Source organism: Ursus maritimus, unplaced genomic scaffold (genome assembly GCF_017311325.1).
Source record: "Ursus maritimus isolate PB19 unplaced genomic scaffold, ASM1731132v1 scaffold_14, whole genome shotgun sequence".
Classification (NCBI taxonomy): domain Eukaryota; kingdom Metazoa; phylum Chordata; class Mammalia; order Carnivora; family Ursidae; genus Ursus; species Ursus maritimus.
Genome location: NW_024423786.1, coordinates 33,230,385 through 33,248,921, shown reverse-complemented (window position 1 = coordinate 33,248,921; position 18,537 = coordinate 33,230,385). Strand labels below are relative to the sequence as shown.

The 18,537-nt window shown below is 44.2% G+C and overlaps 1 protein-coding gene across 7 annotated transcripts in view; it reads right to left on the bottom strand.

Annotated features, from left to right (window-relative positions):
- Window positions 1–18,537, bottom strand: part of ARHGEF3 (Rho guanine nucleotide exchange factor 3) — a 296,518-nt gene that overhangs the window by 66,086 nt on the left and 211,895 nt on the right. Inside the window, exon 1 of one of the 7 annotated variants that reach the window (XM_008703634.2) lies at window positions 2,250–2,498. The exons of the other annotated variants lie outside the window; for them this stretch is intronic. Coding sequence (XP_008701856.1) covers window positions 2,250–2,345 — 96 coding nt within the window. The 5' untranslated portion in view covers window positions 2,346–2,498. Of the gene's footprint in view, window positions 1–2,249; window positions 2,499–18,537 lie in introns of those variants that run through there. 7 annotated transcript variants of the gene reach the window in all.

The window sequence follows — 18,537 nt, the reverse complement described above, 5'->3', positions numbered from 1 at the left end:
TTATAAACATGTGTATAATCATGTTTTTCAAAAGGCCTATCAGGGTATGCTGTTCTTTAACCACTTACAAATACTGATGACACCTGCTGGTAGAAAATATATTTTAGTTAATTGCTTATGGAGAAGTAAGGCCTACAAGGGTTGGCCTGTCTTTTGTACAGACAATGAAACCAGAAAACTACCCCCTACACTCACTTCAGTTTCCTTTTCCAACTTTGCCTATTTGTCATTATCAGGAAATGAAGCTAGGAGATGCGCTGGACTAGACATTTCTGCTTCAAGATGTATAAAGCATACATGATACTTCTCTGATTTAAACTGCACACATACACACAAAACACTCAATGGGGATACCTGAAAAATATTTACTATTTCAAAAATTGTTCCTCCCCCATCCTTACTCCCATACCACGACATCCCCATAAAAGGAAAATAAGTCACATATTTTAATTTGGATCTTGCTACCATGAAGAAAATTAATATTTGGCATTTGGTGATACATTTCTTTCATCAAATTTGTGATAATACAGATACATTTCTATTCTAAGTATAAGAATAAGAAAAGATCAAGCAGATGAGTTTTACCTCAGCCGAACTACTCAGAAAACATAGGACTAAGGGAGAGCAAGAAAGGACTAGTTAGAGTTCAGAGCTATTCTCACTATTCTTCCTTTGATCCATTTCAATTTATTAATTCAACTTGGTTATGCTTTGCTTCCTTCCAAAAGGAGTTTGAGAGGATACTAGCGTCACTGCTCCTACATTCATTAAATTATGATGTTCCTATTGAAAAATCATTATATCCATTCCAAGCCTGAATAACCTGAATCCTATGCTGGTGCTATCTTGTCAAAACTTAAATAAGAGTCCAAACACCATTAAGGCCATTACACTTCCACAGCTGCTGGGAACAAAAACTCTTTGTGAAAGTATACAACTGAGCTGGAGTGTGGGGTGGGGGTGGGGGTGAAAAGTTAGTTGTGCTCAGCTTACAGAAAGCTGATTACAACCAGAGACTGTTTGGAGTCTTGTCAGCTTAGAGCAGCTCTTGTTAGAGGCAATGAATCTTTGATGCTGTCCTCCCGAATATACATAATTCAGTGAGCCAAGTGCACACAGCTAAGAAGACCCAGGGGTGGTGGGTGGGTGGAACCCTCAAGACTGCTGCACCAAGGTCGGATGCACATCTGCCTCTAGACTTTCCCCAGTCATGGTTGGACAGAGTGACAGTCTCTCAGATACACACATGAGCAGCAGTGATGAGCTGGGTCCTGTGGGTTCCGCTACAGCTTGGCCACAGCAAAGCTGTGAACTAGTGGAAGCAACTATATTCCCTAAGACCCTCAAGGACTGAGAAGGATGCTTTCTCTTCTAGCTGAATGCAACCTTTAAGACCAGTGAGCTCTTTGCCAGAGATATAACACACAGAAGTAAAAGGCAAGATTAAACACAAGCCAGGAGGGCTCTCTCACATTGCCCTCAAGGCACTGGAAAGTTCCCAGAAAGGGAAATATTTCCAGTGTTCCAAGACAGCTTCCCATTGCCCCAGGGAGTTTAATTCATTTTCACGATCCACGTGCAAGACACTCAGATTACATTTAGCCCCCAGACCCCCAGCTGAATGACCCCACTGGCCACAGATGACAAACAGAGGTGCCAGCTCCTGTCTTTGCTGCCAAACAGCTGCAAGGTCAAACCTGACAGGTGAGATGGCCCCCAAAGGCCTCCTCTTCCTCCCCAACCCAGGCAAGAGGAAACCCAAGCTTAAAAGGTAGCTCTTCCCTGACATCTGCTAAGGATACAGTAAGAGAAAGTCCCTCCACCAGGTCTAGACAAAAGACTGACAGTCTGAGAGCCCTGAAGGATGCAAGAGAGGCCAGGGCAACGAGGCAGCTGCTCCCTGGTCAAGAGGAAGAGGGGCAGGGACAGGGGAGGAGGTTCATGATAATCCACAAAGAAGGGGCAGAAGAAGGGAGGCAGAGACAGAGAGTGAGACATGATAGGAGAGAGTGTGTGTGTGAGAAATGGGGAGAGGGAGGGAGAAAGACAGAAGAGAGAGGGAGAGAGAGGGAGAAAGAGGTAAAGTTAGAGGAAAGGAGAGAGGAAGAGAGAGAGAGTGGGGGGAACACACTGAATGAGAGATGCAAGCATTGAGAGACTGACACAGAGAGGAAGCCGAGAGAGTGAGAGATGGAGCGAGACGGAGGGACAAACAGACGGACCCGGAGAGGTCCAGGTGGAGGCCCTACCTCCGTGTCCTTGGCCGGACTGCTGGCCGGGGGAACCTCCAGGCTGCAGTTCGCCCTCTTGACCGTGAGGTAGAAGGGGTAATCCTTGGCCACCATGGTGGCTGCCGGGCCTGCTCTTTGGGATGTCACCGCTGACCCGAGGCGACCACAAAACTCCCTGGCGAAAGGGGGCCCCAGCTCCACGGTGCCGGGCGGCAGCGCCGGTACGGAGACTGACAGCCGGCTTCTTGCCTGGCGGGACCGACTCAGCTCTCCGGCTGAAAGGGGGGAGGAGCCTAGGCCGGGACCGCCCAGCTGGGGCGGGGCCAGGGGGTGGGGCGGAGCGCCGGCTCGGCCCTGCCCCGACGCGTCCCCGAAGCGCCCAGGTACCGCCCCGCGGAAACCCCCTCAGCGTCGTGAGGGGCGAAGCTGGCGTGGGACCCTCCTTCCCGCGGGCCGGATGCCCGGGGCCACCCTCCCAGTGACTCTCTGGCACTCCCGGGGTGGAAGAGGGGGCGGGTAGAACCGAGGCTGGGGCGAAGCTGGGCGGCGGGGAGAGAGGTGCCCCCGCGGAGGAAAAGAAAGCGTTTTAAATGCCCACACTAAGAAGAGGCGGTATGCTATTTTGCCTTCTTCCCAGCCAGCCTCCCCTCACACATTTTTTTTTTTAATGAACGTCACTGGAGTATAATCTATAAACAGTAAGATGTGCCCATTTTAAGTGTACAGTTAGTTGAGTGTTGACAAATGTAAACACTCATGTAACCACCTCCACAATCAGGAAATATATTTCTATCATTTCCAGAGACTTCCTTTGAGCGCCTTCCTCTGAACACATTTTTAAATATGAAGAGGCTGGTTAGAGGCAGCCAGCCACTCAGAAGGGCAATCTGACAGGGTCTGTCAGGATGAAGCTGCGCAGCGTGAGCCGGCTGGCTGTACCAAGTCTTACTGGAGAAATACACTGTAAATGTCTGATAGGCAATTCTAAGATCATTTGCTGCAGCCCAGTCTGGGACAGTAAACAAACAAACAAAACCCCAAACTGGAAACAACTGTAATGTTTATTAACAGGGAGGGCTTAAATCAATTTTCCTTCTTACAGAACCCAACTCAACAGCAGTCAAAAAGAAGGGGTCTAGTGCTGTGGCATGGAAAGATCTCCAATGTATTTTTTTTTTTAAAGATTTTATTTATTTATTTGACAGAGAGAGAGAGAGAGACAGCCAGCGAGAGAGGGAACACAAGCAGGGGCAGTGGGAGAGGAAGAAGCAGGCTCCCAGCGGAGGAGCCTGATGTGGGGCTTGATCCCAATCACGCCCTGAGCCGAAGGCAGACGCTTAATGACTGAGCCACCCAGGCGCCCCTCCAATGTATTAAATTCAGTTAGAGAATAATTGCAGAGTAAGCACAGTATCTTACCATTTATGTTGAAAACACGTCTACATAATACCATGTATTTTCTATAGCAACATGTAAGTACATACCATTGAAAACCAACCAGAAGGATGTACAGCAAACTTATGAGTCCCTTTGGGGCTAAAGGGAGGCAATCAGTGCCAGGGTGTACAACTGGGATTAAAGGATTAAAAGTAGCAAAGGAGACTTTAAATTTATAGCTATTGTTCCTAAAATTTTTTACAAGAAAAATATATGTGTTATTTGGTAACTTAGAAGTTATTTTTTTAAATATTAAAATGATCATTGTCTCAAAAGTTATTTTGTGGACTGCACTGTTGAACTCCCCCCCCCACCCCCCCCGCCCCTTATCAAAGTCATGACCACAGCAGGTGGTGGTCTGGAGAGATGATGTCTTTTGTTTTGACTTCTTAGGTGTATGCGAGGTAATGGGAGTGGAAATATCTAGACCCTGTTTCAGTATTCTCTGCTTCCAGCTAAGGCCAGAATCCAGTTTCCGCTTTCTAGGCAGGAAACCTCATGATATATAGCTCTTTCACCCCAAGTACCAAACCCACACCCTGGCACTAAATTCACCTACTTTCCTGTCCAGCTAGTCCACAAACTGCCTTCAGAAAAGGGAGAATCTATCTGGCCAGTTTTGCTAGCCCTGTTTTTGCCACACACGTAAAGGAAACTCTTGAATTAGTGGGTTCCAGTTGAAATGGAAGAAAGCACCTGAGCTTTTTTCCCCTTATGTAAATACCCTGGGGCGCCTGGGTGGCTCAGTCCATTAAGCATCCGACTCTTGATTTTGGCTCAGGTCAGGTTCTCAGGGTCCTGGGATCAAGCCCTGAGTCGGACTCCATGCTCAACGGGGAGTCTGCTTGAGGATTTGCTCTTCCTTCCTTCTGCCCCCTGCCCCCCCCAAATACATAAATAAATCTTAAAATATATATATTTATATATAAGTAAATTATATATAAATCTACACACACACACACACACACACACACAAACACACACACCCTAAAGCAGTGGGAAGATGACTAAAGAAGAGTTTTGGGGTGAGAAAGATGCCTCTGGACCACTGATTTTTCCTACTTGTATTCCCAAACACAACTTTATCTTGTTAACCCAAGCTGTGCTGATGGGGAGCTTACATGGATGCTCCCTATAAGCTTGACCAAGCTTGGTGGGGACATGAAGGGAACCTTCTCTCCAAGCGCACCCAACTAAAGCAGCCCCTGATTAATTCTGCAGCCAAAGGAGGGCCAGGAGAGGCAGTGACATGCCTCACTCAGGGCTCCCCTCACTGCCGAGGATATGAGCTGAAGCACCTGGAGCTGCTCTTCATTCCCTTCTTCTTCCTGCTCTTCTGGCCCCATAGGCCCACTATCTCAACAAGATGACTCTGGCTAGCAACAGCCTCTTTGGGGACAGGCTCTGATCCCTGGTGGAGCTCACTGGACCTTATCCTCCGGTTGGGAAGTGTACTTCCAGCACTAGGTGAAGAAAAGAATGACTCTAGCAAACTACAACTGGTATTCTCACTACGGGATCCTCAGGACTGGGCGGAAGTCTGACATACCCTAAGTGCAGCGAGGTAATAAATAAACCCTATGGAAAAGAGGGGACTTTAACCTCGAGTTTAAGTACAACTCTTGTGGAGCAAAGAATAGTTATATTGGTTGATGAGAAGCCTGCCATATCTACTTTCTCTCATAACATTTTTTTTTGCCCCTCCTCAAAAGATTTGGAACAATAAAAATCAATCAATATACATGGCAACATAACACATGTGCAGGAAACTTCTGTGTTTTCTGCTATACATGCTAGTTAGAGGGAGATTGCTAATGATGAGTAACCATTTAAACAGTACTGAAGAAAAAAAACAAAAGCATAAGCCCCAAGATGAGTGTGAAAGGAAAGATGGGAATCTGGAGTTCCCTTGGGTGGTCTGATGCTTCTAAGCTTCTCATAGCGTGAATGTCTCATCACCATAAATAGGGTTCGGGTGTTTAAAGAGATATATTTTTGGTGCAATAAGGCCTGTAAATGAAGCTGGCAATTTGGGGTATACACAAGCCAAGTATGTGGTCCTTGAGACATTTAAAGGATTTCAAGGGTATTTTGACCTCAGGCAATGTCCACCTTGTGCCCTGACTTCAGAAGCTCCGCTGTGTGTGACGCGCTGCTCCAACATTAGCAGATTCGGGGTTTGGATATTCTGCCTGGATTCCAACCAGAGGTTCTGTGACCAAAGAGTTTGTCAGGAGGCAGGCTGCTCTACACGAGGGTTCCCAAGCACACCCCTGAGGCTGGTGTCACAATTGAGGGAAGCCAGGCCGACTCTGCCATGCTGCCCAGCGGTGTGGGCCCCAGGAGCCCGGCATTCCCCATCCTGCCTGTGTGTGTGTTTATGAGCTTAGGAACAACACTGCTCTAACAGTCAGCTTCACTCAAAGCAATGGCACAAAGTGCCTTTCAGAACCTGCCTTCAGCACAACCCGTTATAATCCTATAAAATGCTTCACAGCCGGGCAGTGTTCCTTGCTAGCCAGAAGCCTGGAGACTGGAATAAAGAAGCCTGTTCTGCATTTCCAGGAACGGTGCCAAGAGCAGGGCCTGCATTCTCGCCTGGGCCGAGCGGGGCTCATTTGTGCTGCTGGTGGAGTGGTGGGCCTCCACACACAAGCCCACCACTGGTTATAAGCTCCTTTCAGAAGAGCAGACAGCCAGACATGGCTGAGAGACCATCAATCAACTCCTCAAATCCCACTGCGGTGGCAGTGAGCAGAACAGGCCCAGCATGAGGCTAAAACTTCAGAAGTTAAAGTGGTTGTGGCAGTGTTCTCAGCCAATAGCACGATGCCTTGTTTTGTTACCATTGCACTTAACATCAGTGTTACTGGGTTCTTTTTTTTCGTAAAGGCCTATTCATTTGTTCATCCATCCATCCATCCACCCATCAAATATGCGTGTTTATTACAGAGCAGGTACTCAATTAGCTACATTTCTCCCCTTTCTTCCCTACCTATTCCTGAACCTCTATGCCAGGAAGGTGTGTAATACACACCTGCTCAAAAAATACGGTTGACTTTAAAACACGGCCTTTCAACTATAACCTCGGCAGCGAGGTGTGTGTGCATTTGCAGAAGGAGCTCAGGTGACAGTAGCCAATCCCCTAAAGCCCAACCTTCAAACACGTGCACCTCCATCTGCTCCCTTGGCAGCTGGAGCTATCCCTTCTACTCTTGCTAATCTCACACAGTCGTGTAGGTACATGTTGTATACACAGGTGTACCAACACCTCCCCTCCCCTTCCATTTGGGCAACATTCCCAGTTAATGACCGAGCTCCCCCTCCTCTCTGTCACTTCAGTCTTGATGGGAGAGGGGAGTCAAAAGCCTGAAAAAGTTCTGGCGGTGAATTCTAAGAGATCAGGACTGTGGTTTCCTGCCAGAGGGGTAAAAATGGCACAAACGAAACACTGATAATATCTAAAATCATACCAGTATTATTACTCTCCCCCCCCCCCGGGTTACATCCACTGGCTCCAGGCTAGATTTATGAAAATATATCCCTGGATATTCTAAAGCAGGAAGACTCCATTCATGCACTCAAAGATCTAATTTTTTAAATTTTTTATAATAATTTTTTATTATGTTATGTTAGTCACCATACAGTACATCCCTAGTTTTTGATGTAAAGTTCCATGATTCATTACTTGCGTATAACACCCAGTGCACCATGCAATACGTGCCCTCCTTAATACCCATCACTGGCCTATCCCAATCCCCCACCCCCTCCCCTCTAAAGCCCTCTGGGAAATCAAGATCTCATTTTTTGAAACAAGTCTGAAAAACCGGTTAAGTAATAGAATCTTTCTCTTTCTCAGATTGAGCTAATCCTGTGGATTACAGCTATAATGCAAAAATAATCAAAACTCTATGTTTAAAAAAAATGGATATTTGTTTTGCCCTGATAAACCACAGACAGGTACATTCCCTAGTCTCTAGTTCATTACAGCAGTGATTCTTAACTGGGGGCAATTTTGTCCCCTCCTCCCCGTAACATTTGGCAATGTCTGAATACAACTTTGATTGTCACTGGGGGAGGGTCCTAGTGACATTTAATGGATAGAGGCCCAGGATAATGGCAGACATCCTATAAGGCACAGGACAGCCCCCACAATAAAGAATTAACAGGTTCAAAATGCCAATAATGCTGGTGTTGAGAAACCCTGCATTAAACAGAGAGTAGAACTAAAATACAGCATCAGAGCCAGGATAATCTGTTGGTTTTGACCTCAAGGATATTCTTGCTTCAGACCTTAACCACTGATTGATGTCAAATGGCAGTGTGGGCATGGTGGGGGAAAGGAAAAAAAAAATGCTTCAGTGCCAGGTAGCCTCAGAATTATTGACATGCCTAGAATCTTTCCCTGTTGCCCAAACCTGACCCTTAACAGAATAACAGATTTCGTAAAACACAAAAGGACAAGAGAACAAGAAGTACAGGAAGAAAGGGCAGGGGATAGAAAACCATCTTAAACTCTTCAGATATGAAAATGCACTTCAAAAGACCAGTGAAAATGAAAGTTTCAATGAAAGGTAATACTTTAAGAAGAAATTGGGGAGGAGAAAGAAATGTTTCAAAACTTGGTGTTTCCCAGGAAAACATTTGCCGCCATATTTAATTGTTTTGGGGGGCAGAAATTCAAACTCAGTGATGGCATAAAAACTCCAGAGGATTTGATTTACTGTCCTTTTGATACACGGTATTTCTGGCCACACGGTGTGTACTATTAGAAACCTGTCTTCACTCAAGATTTTGCAATAAGAACCCTGACTTTCTCCAGTTTGAGCTGATTACTATCAGCAGGCTTATTTAGCTTATAGAACATAAGCCAGCCTTCAGAACATTTCCCGTATACTACTAGGAGGTCTTTGAAATTTATGGAGAGTCTCCATTTGTTTGAGAGTATTTCATATCTTTTGACCAAGAATTCAATAAGTTTGCTACACTCCAAAAGTATTTATTCCCCTCAGACTACAGCTAATGTTATGTTATATAGGTTTTCTACACTAACCATTGCATGGAGGAACTCAAATATCTAAAATATGTAAATTCTAGCTCTGGATAGTAGAAGTGTTTTCTCTTTCATCAACTACAAACTCAGCAATCAAAGGACCATATCTCATCAAGCCTAAGATGCCAAAGACTGTAATATATGCTATTATTTTATTACCAAGAAAGAAAAAAATGTTGCCAATTAAATAATAACATGTGATCAATTATAAGCTACATCTCAATTCTAGAAAAATTGAAATTTGGGGGAAATGTGCATTTCAATGGCAGCAGTATTCATATCATCTGGCTGGGATTTGAAAACCCACATATTTATAGAAACATGACTTCTGGGAATTCAGGGACAATAATTCCAGAGACCACCTGTAGTGAAACCAACTGAGAAGCTTATCAAATCCATACCTCTGGGCCCCACTTTGGGTGTGCTGAATTGGAATAGTCAGCAGTGGACCCTAGGTATTTGAATTTTTGATAAACACCCTCAGAGAACATTTGTTTGAGTAACATGGTGTTGTGAGTTAGAATTATCAGCCAGCCCAAAAATGAACCTGCCTACCTCCCACTCCAGGAATACTCTAAACCACAGATTCCCAGGCCGGAGGTACCCGGGGTAATTAGCCCAACGGTTATAGCATCAAAATCCAGAGTGGGCATGGAGAGCTGCTTAGTACTGGGGAACTATTATATGCTGGATAGCCTGTTCTGTACATATGGGTGCAACAGGTATACAATGAGAAATATCCAAGTTCACACTCCAAAGTAAACTACCAACTAAGCCACCCACCCGGAGACATGTTCTGGCTCTTAGAACTTGATTTACAATCTGGTATCCAGAGTTTCAATTAAAAACATGCTTATCTTCATAGCCAGGGGACATGACTGCATTTACATTTTTAAAAAATTAGCTGTAGCAGTAGAGAATGGGAGGAGGGCAGTTGGCTTGAGATGTTTACTTGAAAGAGATCAGGGGCTGGGGGGTGCGGGGCACAGGGAGGGGAGTGGTGGGTGTAGAAGACCTTAATTAGAGAACGAGTTCAATGAGCAGAAGCAGACTTGGGGACTCCAGGCAAGCATGTGTCTCACTTGTGTGGTGGGAGCAGAAGTCGGTTGGCGTGTGCTAGAAAGCAGCCCATGTGCTAAAATTGTTCCTCATTGTCATAGGTATCTGACACACTACGGAGGGGACAGAGGGTATAGGGTCAACTGGGTGCTTTGGTTAAGTGGGAGGTGAGCTCTGCTCTGTTTGAATTTTTTCCACCTCACATCCAAAACCAAGTTCAGCAACTCAGGTCTCATGGGCTCACTATTCTGACTGAACCAAAAGCCTTGGCAACAGAAGGCTGAACAAAAGTACAGGCTTCTGGTTTACCAACCTTTAATTGCTGCCAGATCACTTCTTTTTCTTTTCTTCTTCTTCTTCTTTTTTTTAATCATTTAGTTCTTTGGCATGACAACAGCAAGCATCAGACGGCTTCCTACCAAATAATTCCTCTCATTCAAGGCTGTCCTTGATCCCCAGGCTAGGGGAACCCTTGCTTTGTGTACCCCCCCCCAAACACTGAAGACCTCTCTTTCCCCAACACCCATCCAGCTTATAATGATGGACTCGAGGTGCCACCACCACCTGACAAAGACACAAGGACCATACTTATCTCGCTCAACAGGGGCTCCAGCTCCTTCTCTCATGCTGGCACATGGTAGAAGCAGCCATATTTGTTACAATGAACATTACATCGAAGTGGGTCTAATCAAAGAACACGTCATGGAAGAGGTGAATCCAGAAAGAGTTTGTGCAGTAAGGAACACAGCATAGTTAAAGTCTCTGTGAGGGGACTAAGAAATCATATGCAGAACACTACAGTGGGCTGTTAACATTTTTTTCTTTTTTGAGAAGTAGACATGGGTAGACATGCTTTTTGAAGAATCCAAAATGCACCAAAACCACTTTGAGAGAGGGTTCCTGCAGTATAAGGCTATGAGGCCCTCTTGGATGTTACTGACAGCTTTCAGTTCCCTCTAGCTTTTTACCCAGACCCGACAATTTACACTAATTCTGGAACCAGGTGGACTTGCCAGGGAGACTGAAACTGGTGACAAAGGATATTAAAGAGTCTGTTTTCAGAGGTGCCTTGTAACATGCTCACTCGTCCTTTCCTTGCCCTCCAGAGGCACTTTCTTCCTTTTCCTTCTCTAGGTTTTTGATTCCAGGTTAAACTCCCTATATATATTTTTTTCTTTTCAACTTGCCACGCTCATACCTCGTGTTATTTATATTGAAACTTTGTTCTCTTGAGTTGGGCCTCTCATGAGGGGCTGACTTTGAAGGGGGAGGGGAGGCTTTTGCCTCGTGTTTCTGCAAGATTAAACACAGTGCTAATCTAAAGTTCTCAGGCTGATGTGAAATTACAGACGCAAGGACTTTTTATCCAAGGAAGCCAATGGGAGAAGAAGGAAATTTCTCTGCTGGCTGCTCCGTCAAGGAAGGATGCCACTTTCCCCGTCTGGGCGTCCTCACCTAGAGTCTTACAAGAGATGCTTTGAGAGCTCATTCTAGTTTAGGCACAGTACACAGGAAACAAAATTCATCTGTCAGGGAGTGGGAGGAAGGGAGGGAGGAAGGTAAGAGAGAATTAAAATTGTAAAGCCAACATCACATGGCTTCCTCCTTGAACTTCAATAACCCAGCACCGTCTGCAGGCTCAGAAAAACCAAACGCAATGGGTAGGTACAAGGATTGCTCTGATGCCAGGAAAATGCAAGAAGACATAACTTTTACAAGGTAAGCAATGAATAAACGCCCTGAAGGAACAAAACAGCTTTTAACATCTCTGAAGTTGGCAGCAGGTGCCTGAAACATCAGTCCAGTGCAACCAAAATGCGCAACAGATAGGAACATCTTCTTTAAGATGAGGTCATACATCAGGGGAAACAATGGCTGGATAGGCTGGGTTTCTATGATCAAGGGAAGGAGGGGAATTTCATCAGTATTTTCTTTGCCACAGTAAGACCCATTGCAACGCATGTGAGAGATTTTCCACATGTTGGGCAAATTTTCTAGAATTTTTTAAAGGGAAAACTTTCTGCAGACTATCTTGGCTTCTGAAAGAGGTATCTTTCTCTGAGTTGGGAGGGATCATATTCTGTCCCATGCTGTTATCGTGAAGATCTGAAACAACTCTTCTTTTGGATTCTGCTGTTATAAAATGTGGTTTGGGGTGTCTTGTTACACTTTACCCCCAGAAGTGTTAAAGGAAGTGCCTGTCACCAACACTCAAAAATAAAAATGAAAATGATGCTGGCCGGGCTCAAAAACCAAAAGGATCAGCATTTTGCTTCAGTTTCCTGTTCATAAAACTTTATAAAAACAACCCACCCATTAAAGAAAAAAAGCCCACAACAATAGCTCATTATTCTTTTCCTAAACGCTTGCCTCATGCCACTCTGAAATTAGGTGCCATCACGTTTCCTGAGTTATGGGCTCCAAACACCACATCCCTTTCCTCCCTTCCTCACCCCCACCCCACCTGGCATCACTCCTGAATTTAGACACTTCAGTTTACGAGCTCAGCAGAGAGAGGCCAGCGCCCTCCCTCCTACCTGTCCAGGGGAGGCCAAGCATCTGCACCAGCTGGAAGTGGGAGTAATGGAGCCTTCCAAATTAATTTCCATTCCCTAAAGAAACTTTCAATATGAAAGGTGCACAGTTACAAAATGAGGGGAAAAAAAAAAACATACTTACAGACTGCTCCAGTAAACTGAAAAATAATTATACACACATTACATTGTGATGTTAATTTTTGAAGAATACGAAATTTCCCTTCTACCCTGGCTTGACAGTACAACTTTACGGAATATTGAACACCTCATCCTTCAGTTCCCGGTAGAACATAGGAAAATGCAAGCTCTAGAATAAGAGGCCTAGATGAAAGTACTAAGTTTTCCACTTGCTAACTACAGGACTTTGGACAGTTTATTTAACCATGCCAAACCTCTGTGTAATCATCTGTAAAATGAGGCTATGAGAGTTTCAAGGCTTTAATGAGACAAAATATATGAATGGCTTAATGAGATAATACATATGTCAGCGTTCTAGGCACAAGGTAAGCACATAATCCATATTGTTATTAACCATTCCTACTCTCTTTTTTCCTCAATGAATTAGAAAGGAAAAGATGAGGGGGCTGGGGTGCCTGGGTGATTCAGTCAGTTAAATGTCTGCCTTCAGCTCGGGTCATGATCTCGGGCTCCCTGATCCGTGCGGAGTCTGTGTCTCCCTCTCCCTCTGCCCCTCCCCTTGCTGTGTGCTCTCTCTCTCTCTAATAAATAGATAAATAAAATCTTTTTTTAAAAAAAGGAAAAGATGGGATTTGGGGATCTTTTCCAGCCTTCTTGCTTCGAGAGGGGTTAATAATTCTTTAATTTAAATCCATGATTTCAAATATTGATTTAATCATTGTGCAAATATAAAAGCAGTGACACAGGAAAAAGCGAACTGACCTACATTTGAAGATGTGGGGTCCAATCCTGGTTCTACCTCTCAATTTGCTCTGTGACCTTGGACAAGTCAACTACACTCATGAAGGCCCAGTTTCTTGAACTGTAAAATAAGGTGATTTAAACACAGATACTTACCTTCTGTAATTCTATAAAACACCAAAGACTGAAGTGTCCATGAAGTACTGCCTCAGTTTTATGTTATTTTATTTCAGGAAAGAAACTAAAACTGATATTATCACCTACTGACGAAAGCATCCTTATCTAAAATCAGCATGTTTGCTGTAGGCAGCCCACATTCTGGGTTAGTTCAGTATGGTAATACTTTATACAAGCTCATCTGAAAATTCAGCTTGATGTCCTCATTTGCCAGGAAATGCAACGAGGAATACAGATTCCTTTAATATCAAATGGCCAAGAAAGCGAGATCTAAACAGCAATAAGATCAACTATGAGCAAAAAGACATTGAAAGGGAAAGGAAGCTACATTATACATGGGATGGAACAGGCCTGAAATATATCACTGTTACTTAAAAATAGGTACTGGACCACATGGCCCTTGTGTTATCTGTATGACAACATTTGGTTCCTACTGTGTCCTCTTCCTACAGGCCTGTTATGACTAGGAGAGCTGTCTGTTCCTTCAGTGACCAAGTCTTGCTGCCTCGTGGATTTTCCCCAGTCATAACTTCCTTTCTGCCCTTCTGGTAGGCTGCTTACGTCCAAGTGGAAGGACTGCAGCCAGTTCTGTTCTAGATGCAACACACAGATGGCTGTTGGCATGTGGTGCTCAGCACCAGGGGCTTCAGGGCTGAGGGCTCTGTGTACACTGGACCAAGCTTCTGATGCAAGATATTGACACTGAAGTCACACATTTATAAAAATCAAAACTAAAGAGAAAGATACATTGCAGCAAATTCTAAACAGTGCCCTATAGATAAATGGAACTAGATTTATTGAACAAATCATAAGCTTCATTATTCTCTAACATCTGTGTCTCCCACTTCCTTGACTGTAAGCTCCATAAGGACAAAACCCATGACTCTTTTGTTTAGGGTTCTAGCCCCAGTGCTGAAAGATGCCTGGCAAGTGCCAGGAACTCAGCAAATACGCCCTTAGCTAATGTTCACTGAGAGTTTTCTCTCTGCCAGGTACTGTGCTTTGACTTTATGGGACATATCTCAGGTGATCCTCACAACAATCAATGAGGTGGGTCCTTCTATAAAAGGGGAAACTGAGGTACAGGGAGTTCAACTTGCCCAAAGTCACAGAGCTGGTAAATGGCAGACCTGGAGTTCAAATACAAGTACTTTGCTTCCAGAACCTTCAGTTCCTATCATGAAGTGTAACATTAATTATTTTCAGGCCATTTGCAACTTAGCAGGTGTCCTGATACCGGAGACTATGACACTAAGGGCCAAGGATTCAAGCCTATATGATATGATTGAAAGAACATCAAACAAGAGTCAGGAAACCTAGGTTCAATTCTAAGCTCTGAACTCCTACACCAACTTTCGTCAAGTCCTATGACTTCTTTGCTCACCAGTTTCTCCTGCTGGTCAACAAGGGGTTGGATGGCCACTCAGATCCCTGACAGCTGTAAATCCCAAGCACTAGAGTCACCCCAGATGTGATCTCACATCCAGACAACTGCAGGTCGCACAAGTGTATTCCTTCATCTTCCAGTCTTCAACAATCTTCAACAATCAAACAAGTTACTCAATCTCTCAGAGCCTCAATGCCCTCATCTGCAATTAGTATATAATAGCACCACTTCAAAGGGTGGAGGTGAAGATTAGAGAGAAGCCAGGTAAGAGGCTAACACATAGTAGTAATTTTGTAAACAGTAGCTAGGTTTATTATGGTCCCAAAGAGAGTTGGGAGGTAAGTCCGGAGGAGGAAAGCATCTCCATAAAGCCCAGGGACCAACCAAACAATTGAAAAAACAGCACTGAAACAAAGTAGTTTAAATAATTTCTAAGAGTAGAGTACATGTTTGCCACAACCTCAGATCAAAAATTCCTTATTGGCTTTTCCTTCCAAAAAAATGGAGTAACACAGACAGATGTGAGTTAACTTCAGATAGAACAAAAAGGAACCATTGTGATCCAGGGAGTTCACATGTGTGTGCTGAAACACTAGAAAATTTGCTTTATGCCAGCCCTGTGACAAGCATGTGATATGTATTATCTTACTGAGTCCTTATAACCTGTTTCATGATGAGGGTATAGAGGCTCAGAAAGGCTAAGTAACTTGCTCAAGGTCACACAGCTACTAAATACCCACACCAGAACTTAGTCTGCTCAGGACACTAAAGGTCTTAACCACTCAGCTGCACCCCCTCCCCAAAGATGTAAGGTCGTTGGCCTCAGTGTACCCCAAAGCCACAGGCCGCAATCCTTGTCCACAACATGGGCAGGTGGCTTTACAGGCAGCACATGTGTGTGGGCTCAAGCAGCCTTAGATTTCAGTCCCCGTTTACCCACAGACTCCCAGCAGCTGTGGACAAATTATTTAACTTTCCTGGATCCTGTTTCGATCAAACTGAATGTACTGGATTAGAGTTTTTCAATCCAAGTTTGTGGAACATTAGCCACTGACATTTTACACCCAGAAGTTTAGGGACAAAAGAGCCGAGATGTGAGTGGAGTGGTCCTCTGTCCTGATTTCCTGGTTGGGGGAAGGAGTGGAACACACTGCTAACAAACCCAGAACTGTGTGATTCCTCAATTCCCTTTCGTCTTGAAGATAATGAAATTCTACTGAATATTACGTGATAGGGAAAGAGAAAGGGGAAGAGAGGGACTAACAGGAATCATGGGGGGTGGAATGGCAGGGGGTTCGTTTGAAACTGTGTTTTGCATAGCAACCACAACGAACATACTCAGCTTGTAAGCTTCCTCGGGGTGCTCTGGGGTGGGGCAGGTGGAGGTAATGGGGAAGGAAGCTAAATCCCTCCTCTTGAAATGACCACTAGTGCACACGGCAAGCACTCAGTAGATGCTGGCAGAATTGAATTCAAAGGAAAACAGACCTGGATCAAATGGATAGAGGTTGAGCTGCTGCAGACGAATGAATATGTCCAAAAATGCTAACAATTTCTTTCCTTTGTTCCCAGCCACCCACTCTATCATAAGCCATTTTTGATCTCAAGATGAGTTCTTGTGCATGTGAACAAGCACACCTCTTCCCGCGGGATAACCGCAGGTAAGCCTTCCCTCTCCCTCTATCCTACGCGCTTGGAACCTGAACAAAGGTGAGCTGTCTGAGAGCTAAAGAATTCTTGTTTTCATTTGTATCCCTGCCCAGAGCAGTGACAAATACTGTTTCATGAGTTTCCAGCTTAGCTTTAGAGCTCAAAGGATAAAGCGCCTCCACAAAAAAGACAAGAGAGTAAAGAAGGTAAAAGAATTAAAAAATTTAAGATATACATACATATAATACATATAATACATACTATATAATAAATTATATATATCATTCAACTAGTTGGATTTATATATAAATTTATTTTTATATAATTTGTATATATAATACATACATTATATATATGTATGTATATGTATATTATACATTTTATTCACGTAGCAGAGGCTTTTCTTCCCAGGAAAGGTGACAGTGTGCTATAACCTCAGTCAAACCTGTTGGGGTCTCCCTCTGGATATACCCGGAGTCACATTAACCTCCAGGCGTTCCTTTTGTACTTTTATTCTAAAAACAAGATTTCAGAGTAAGCTCAGGTCTTCTGACTCCCAGCTGATGTTCCTTCCTGGAAGGCAGGTTGCCTCATGAGCCATGTCCCCATGCCACAAAAAAGACTGGCATGTAACAGGTGCTCCATAAATATTTGTTGAATAAATTAAAGAACAAAGGACAGAAAAAGTCTCAGAAGACAAGTACGGAAGGCTGTCAACATGAGTGGATGGGTTGGCTGACACTGGAAAAGTCTTCTGTGTCTTTGAACTCGAGTCCAGAATAACCCCTCCCTTATCTTTCACTGCCTTTCGAACATCACCAGTTGTGAAAATCCTAGACTAAGGTTTTCTTCTCAGAAGCCCTCTCAGATCCTGCCAGCCCACAGGAGATGGTTCCTTCTTTGGATTTCTAACGACTCTTATTGCTACCACTCATCAACCACGTTCTGTCAGTGGCAGCTTCTGAAATTACTTAACAGACTACAAGGACGTACCTTTTCTGATTACTTCCCCGCCTAGAACTGGAGGGTAGGGCCTGTCTACACCTACCTCTGGATCTGTTTTTAGGACACTGTAACAAAGAAAGTATGACTTCCAGAGCAATGACTAACTATGACTAGAGTATTTTTAAGCTAATATAATCACCTATTTCCATATTAAACTTCTTCCAACTAGCGAAGGATCAACAGAATCTTTGTGCGGTTCTCCTACTGCCAGGGGAGGCCAGTAATAATTGCATAAGACTCTACTCAGGGAAAGACTGTGGGGGGGGGGTGTCCCCTCAAAATACCCCATTAAAATTAGGGATGGTGTTTATCAAACTTCCAGATCCACCTACCAGTTTACTGAAAGCAGGAGGGAAAGAAAAGCTAAGCCGCACCCTGACAAAGCAATCACCGAAACAAGGATAGAAAACATTCCACATGATCAATGACCTGGTTTCTCCAACCAATCAATAGCATGGGGGAAAACACGGGGAGGGGGAAGTTTTACAGAGTAACAGTCATAAGAAATAGGTGAACCATGTCGGGATCCTGATTCAGATAGGACCTCTTTGATCCAGAGTCTCACGCTCTATTGACTGAGCCAGCTAGCACCTCCCCCTCTTTTTTTTCTCAAATAGGATCTCTTTTTGTTTGTTTGTTTTTGAGAGAGAGAGAGAGAGAGAGGGAGAGAGAGAGAGAGCTGTGTGCACGAGAGGGAATCGGAGGGGAGGGGCAGAGGGAGAGAGAGAATCTTAAGCAGACTCCAACCTCAGCCTGGAGTCCAATGCTAGGCTCCATCTCACAACCCTGAGATCATGACCTGAGCCGAAATCAAGAGTGGGTAGCTTAACCGGCTGAGCCCCCCTGGCGCCCCACACACAACCTCTCTGAGACAAATTAACACAAATCCCTTTCATATCACCTAAGATGCAGTCCAAAGGCAAATTTGAATTGGGAAAATCTGACTTTGGACCGAATATTAGATGATGTGAAGGAGTTCTTGTTAGTCTTGTTAAGTGTGATAAGGTGTGGGAATTACGTAAAAAATTAAAAAAAAATAAATAAATAAAAAGTTCTTATCAGGTAGAGACCTACTCCGAAGTTCTGACGACTGAAATGATAGGATGCTGAAAACCTGGTGTG